Here is a 6359-nt window from a genome sequence, read left to right as displayed (position 1 = left end):
ATTAAGTCAACCTAGTGATTATTACTATTTGAGATTCAAACACAAATTCAGTTCGGCATACATTTGGCTCGAATTCAAAATATTCATTGTAGGTGGAATCGATACATACAACCATTCTCGACTTTGTGTATTCATATTAGCCATATCATACTCAATACCTCACTAACTCAAGCCTCTACCGATAAGAATAAACTACAATTTTAACGTCACTACTACCAGATCATATTATATGCGTTTTATTAGATTACTTGCATTGGTTTAATTTTACAGATAAACGCATGTATACACACATATGCAAATATGAGATGCACAGACAATAATTTTCGCATTGTAAGGTGAGATGAAGCAGTTGAGGGGACACGAAACTTATTTACTCTGACATAGCTTTCATCTTATTCATATTGTGATACGTGATATGTGAGACCTTAGGATGTGCGATGAGCACAATACATACATACTTTAAACTCTTTGTATCATAAACTATCGACAGAAATAAACAAAATTCTTAGATTTATCCGTCAGTTAAATATTTTAACTTAACCAGAACTAAATACCAGAACTTCAAACTTAGGCACGTTCTCCACGGATACGGCGTGCAAGCTGGATGTCCTTAAACATGATTGTGACTATCTTTGCGTGAATAGCACACAAGTTGGTGTCTTCGAAAAGCCCTACAAGGTAAGCTTCACTTGCCTCCTGTAAAATCATGACAGCTGAGTTTTGGAAGCGACCTGTCTTGAAATCTTGTGCAATTTCACGAACGAGTCGTTGGAAGGGCAGCTTTTGATAAGCAATTCAGTGATCTTCTGGTAACGACGAATTTCTCGCAGAACCTGAGTACCCTTACTGTAACGATGGGGCTTTTTCACTCCACCGCGGTGCACCGGTAGCTGAAGCACTCTTTCTTGCAGCTTTGGTGGCAAGCTGTTTTCTAGGAGCTTTGCCTCCAATAGATTTCCTAGCTGTCTGCTTGGTACGTACCATTCTGACTGTCGCGACTTCTTTCAAAACTTAACGACATTTTTTAACTACATCTTGTCGTTGTTATTTAATTAGATCTCTTTCTTACTTCTTTTTTTCAATCAATAACATCATATATATTTGTCTTCTTCTTCTAAAAATGTTAAATTATAATTTTGATAAATATAAAATAATTATAGAATTATCAAAAGAGAACATAATTACATTGTACGTAATTACAATAATGATTTATATTAATCGTTTAACAGAAAGAAATTGAATAGTAATTATAAATTTTAAATGTTACATTAAGCAAAATCTTTCCTAAAATAATATAAATTTATAGCCTCTCTGAATATAAATCACCTTTGGAAATATACAAATAAGGTGTAATATCATTGGATGGCGTAGAAAAGCAGACAGTAACATTAGATACCGTATGATGTCGTTGATAGGTGGTTTTCTACCCCTTCCTTTGGTTCGACTCAAGGGTTCGACTATCGAAATATATTTCCTGTTGAACTTAATTATTTTTTTTAATTGTTTCGTAAATTTATTTAATGCAATTGTTACAATTTTATTCAAATTATTATATTTTTCTTTTATTCTATTAGCAATTATTGTTCCATTCCTCATTTATGCCTGTTATTATTTTAGTTGAATATCGAATAATTTTGAATTGTAATAAATTTGTTGCTTCGCATTGTTAAAAAACATTTATTATTGTATTATTATTGAAGTTAAATAATTGATTCTACTTAATTCTGCACCATAAAATTTTAACAGACAAAAACAAAGAAGAAAGTAAATAAAGTCTAAAAATTAAATTTTATAAATTTGAATGAACATAAAATGGTAACATTAAATAAAAACATAATGGAATAAATATATTCTTACAGTAGGAATACTTCTTCCAGCTCTCTGCCTTTGGGTATGATACCCTGTATTGAGGCGACATTGCCTCTTAGAACTGCCATATTTATTCTTTGTATGAGGAAGGTGCTTGCTTTGTCATCGCCAGATAACTGCGTGATCCGTCTGCCTATTTCTTTTATAAAGTTAAATAATTGTTTTTAAATTAATGAATATATGTAGAATTTATACTATGAAAGTCTGTAAACTGTACTTAATTCAATGTAATAACTTGTTTTGATATGTTAATTGTAGATAGAGCTAAACTTTCCCTATTGTTCTGGATGCGATTATATTTAAAATTAATTCATGCTTAATTCACTACAAAGGAAAATTAATATTACTGAAATCCGTTCCTTGAAAAAATATTTAATTATGGAAAATAAACAAATAAATCTCCACACTTTTTTCTCATTGAATTAGCGATTTTAAGAGATGACAACAGTTCTATTTATTAAAGTTCTAAAATGTCTATAACGGAGCGAGGCCAAAATTTGGTCCGTTACACTTAGTATTTTCAATATTTCGAAACTTTTGATAGTTTTTTCGTTTTTTGTTGTTTTCCAAACGAAAATTGGGACGGAACGAGAAATTTCTCAAATCTCGTTGGCAACACTAGTTCAATGAAATCTTATTGTTAGATTTTAAACACTATTTTGACCCTACATTGTTCATAGTATAAAAATTATAAATTGGTGAAGTGATTGGACGAACATAATGAAGAAAAAATGTGCAATACAAAATATCACACAATACACTGATAAAAATACTTTCTTAAATCTGAGAAACCGTTTCTTATCTGTGCACCCAGAATATCTTTTCTTAGAAACAAGAGTTTGAAACTCTTATAAATAAGAAATGAAGAAAAGTAGATGAAGTTGCATAAACCGAGACGAGAAAATATACTGTTACTTTCCTTATGAATAAGAATTGCCAAATCTCATTTCTAAGAAAATATTGTCTCGGTGCACAGATAAGAAATGGTTTCTCAAATTTAAGAAATTATTTTTAACAGTGTAGGGGTACTCCAATTATATGGATATGTAGTTTAAATGTTGTTATATCAATCACCCTTCATGGATTTCTCGTAACCTAGAAGAATTCTGATTACTTCTAGATTAAATTAGGGAAACTTCAGAGCATAAATATTGTACAATAATTTACAAAAGAAGACGAAATATGAAAAGGCATTCGGTAATCTAGACAAGACGAGAACTTTTCAAAAATATCGAGACGAGACGAAAAGACAATCTCATGGGTAACACTAGTTATTTGACTTTTCCTTTCATTACCTACTTTTCTAGTGATACGTATGCTACAGTAGGGCGGACATTGGTCGAAATTTGCTTTTCTTGTGAGAAATAGCCATAATACAAGTATGGTTACATATACGTTATATATTAATTTTGCAAATTTGTTCTTTGGTTGTCCTACCAGCATTCCAATCCAAGTATACAAGAGCATATGTATCAAATAGGTTACATAAGAAAATCATGTTTCTTTGTTACGCACAAAATTTTTAGATTTTACGGTAGCTATAGCTAAACTAACATAGTATGCTATATATATATCCAGTTTCCATTTCCACTGTATTTTCTTTGTTTCTGGATCTGTGTTTGCCGCTGCGGCTGTCATCTGGATATTAATCAGAGCGTCAGCTGCCACGAAATATCCAACTCAGCATTCTTTCTTTATTTATTTCCCCTTATTTCTCCTTTCTTTCTTTCTCTCTCTCTCTCTCTCTCTCTCTCTCTTTGTGCCCTTCCTCAACACCAAAGGAAGGGAAAAGAGTGACACACACACATATATTCGTAAAAAGGTGTAGCTGTCAGAATTGCGTTCATGCTCAAGATGTTACGAAAAATTCAGAAACAGAAGCTGTTGTGAGGAGGGTTAGCGGGTGAGGAGGAGAGGGAAATAGCTGACAAAGAGAAACAGAAATTATATATATTGCGAAGTTAAAGAGGAATGGATCGTTTCACGTATGACGTTCTTTCTATTTGGTTTGTTAAGAAGGTAATTAAAAAAAAAACATATTAAAGACAGTATTACTTACTTAAAAAGCATAGCTCGTAATATTGTGGAATTTATTTATTTGTATTAGCAGACCGAATTAGCATTGTTAATTATGACAGTCAGTAAGTGAACATCACACCTGTCTATATCATATTGTGGAACCAAGAAAGAAGCAAACTTTAAACACGAGTCAAATAAGATTTCGAAAATAACAGTTTTCAAAATATCATTTCATAAAATAAAGTGAATAGTAATAAAGATTCTGATCTTAATAAAAGATTCTAATTCCGATACACCTTAATATTTATGTAAACAATTAGATTGAATTTGGCATATGCTGATGATATGAATTTAATAGGAGATGATTGAACAATAGAAAGAAATACAGAGGTCTTATTAAACGCATCCAGGGACTTGAGTTTAGAAGTAAATGCAGAGAAAGCTAAATACATGGAAGTGCGTCGAGATCGTAATGCTGCAAGTTAGGCCGGCTATACACTATAAGATAGATCCTAGGAAATCTCTTACGATTTATCCTAGAGTCAAAATCTCAACGTGTATGGCAACAGATCCCATGTCATTTCCTGTGTTCTGAACGATCCTATGAGATTTCTCTTGTTTAGAGCACGCTCTATTTCGGAAAGAAAATTCGTAAGATTTCGATTTAAGCGACATCAGGTGAGAGAAAGTGAAAACAAAACAAATGAAAACACAAATGATGAGGTATCTTCTGATCGTGCAGGTTTACTTTAGATGTACCACTCGAAATAATTGTTGAAAAAATATAATTTGTTACTATTTCCTAAATGATTTGCGTTGACTGACATGAAAATATCTTACATACCACAGATAAAATCCCTGAAGGGGACCAACAAAAGCAATTGTTGATAAACTACAATTTTTTTAAGAGTTGCGTACAAATACTGGGTCAAGATATATATAGTATAAAAACTATAGTGTAAAAAACGCAAACCAAGTTGTGCTAGGTTGTTTCTAGAAAGTACGAATGCTATTTAACCGAGTCAGAGCAGGGCTAAGCGGAGTCCCGAGCGTCAGTGAGGGGGTGCGAGCGAAGGAAGCAGGCGCGTCAGTTGATGTAGTGAAAACGAGTGCGTTTTGGTAATGATACGAGTTTGATAATGATACGTTTTGGTACTGATAGCACTTGTCATGGTATCGTGGTAGTAGCGCTCCACTCGTAAACATAAATTATAGCTTCTGTAAACTATGCAGAAATACACCGGTGGTGGAAAATAGTAACACCGGTCAACTTTCATATGCACTCACTTACGTAAAAGTTTCGCAGAAGGGGTCCAGAAGTAAGCAGAAAATGGAAGATGCAAGTACTTAGACCTAACACAACCTAACTAAATCTAACCTAATGAAGTTAACTAGCTTAAACTAACCTAATATTAATAGATGTAAGCGAAATTCTATCACTTTTTGAAAATTGTGTTGGACCCATGTACTAATATAATCTAACGTAACATAACCGTAACTAACCTGAACCAACCTAAACTAAACTAATGTGAATATAAACTACCGAAATTGTAACATTTCTTAGAAAAAATAGCTGGACCCTTTCTGCTAAACATTGTCTCACCTATTTTAACCGTCGTTAAAACATTTATAATGATTTTACACTAGTAACCCTACAGTTGTAAACATAAAATACAGGTGTATTTAATTATGTTGCTTCCAAAAAACTATGTTCCTTATAAATATGTCTTTTCATGCAAAGTATTAAATTTTACTTGTAAATCTCCTAAAATGTGGTGAGCCAAAAGTATACCAGCACCCTTCTGACTTATGCTTTTTTTTTTTTCTTTTTAGAGTTATCCAATTTAACAATATAGCGCCTGATATTAATATCAGTGGGATGCGCAATGTGGTTAGCATAGTAATTCTTCAACTTTATACTTTTATTAAATATAACTATTTCACAATGTTGATATACGTCATTCGGTCAGACAGGAAAAATCTTCACGTGTATGACACACAAGGGTAAGATTTCCTACAAGATATGTCATAACATTTTTCCGAAGATAAATCCTAAGATATTTCCTAGGATTGATCTCGTAATGTATAGCGCGCCTTATAATAGATGCGTTAAAATATCAAACAATACTTTCGATAAGGTGAATACTTTCAAATATCTAGGATCAATATTAACAGACAAAAACAATATTTACGAAGAAATTAAATGTCGACTAAAAGCAGGAAATTTCTATTATTATTCAGTTCAAAACCTTTTGTCGAGAATTCTTTCGAGAAATTCGAAGCTTAAAATATAAAAAAACGATAATCATGTCTGTTGTGCTGTGTGGTTGCGAAACATGCTCGCTTACTCTGAGGGAAGAACATAGACTGAAAGTGTTTGAGAATAAGATCCTGAGACAAATATTCGGATCCATGAGGAACGGGAATGGGGAATGGCGGAAACTTCATAACGAGGAACTACATAATTTATA

The 6359-nt window shown here is 32.5% G+C and overlaps 1 protein-coding gene across 1 annotated transcript; it reads right to left on the bottom strand.

Annotated features, from left to right (window-relative positions):
* Positions 1 to 236: 236 nt before the first annotated feature.
* On the bottom strand, positions 237 to 1081 carry LOC145694030 (histone H3-like). The gene is given in 3 exon segments (XM_081770170.1): positions 237 to 785; positions 788 to 884; positions 886 to 1081. Coding segments are annotated over 3 exon segments (414 nt in total). The 5' UTR covers positions 985 to 1081; the 3' UTR covers positions 237 to 567.
* Positions 1082 to 6359: the final 5278 nt, after the last annotated feature.

Source organism: Thermobia domestica, chromosome 9, assembly GCF_964235325.1.
Source record: "Thermobia domestica chromosome 9, izTheDome1.hap1.1, whole genome shotgun sequence".
Classification (NCBI taxonomy): domain Eukaryota; kingdom Metazoa; phylum Arthropoda; class Insecta; order Zygentoma; family Lepismatidae; genus Thermobia; species Thermobia domestica.
The sequence above is the reverse complement of the archived record's forward strand: the minus strand, read 5'-3'. Positions and strand labels throughout refer to the sequence as shown.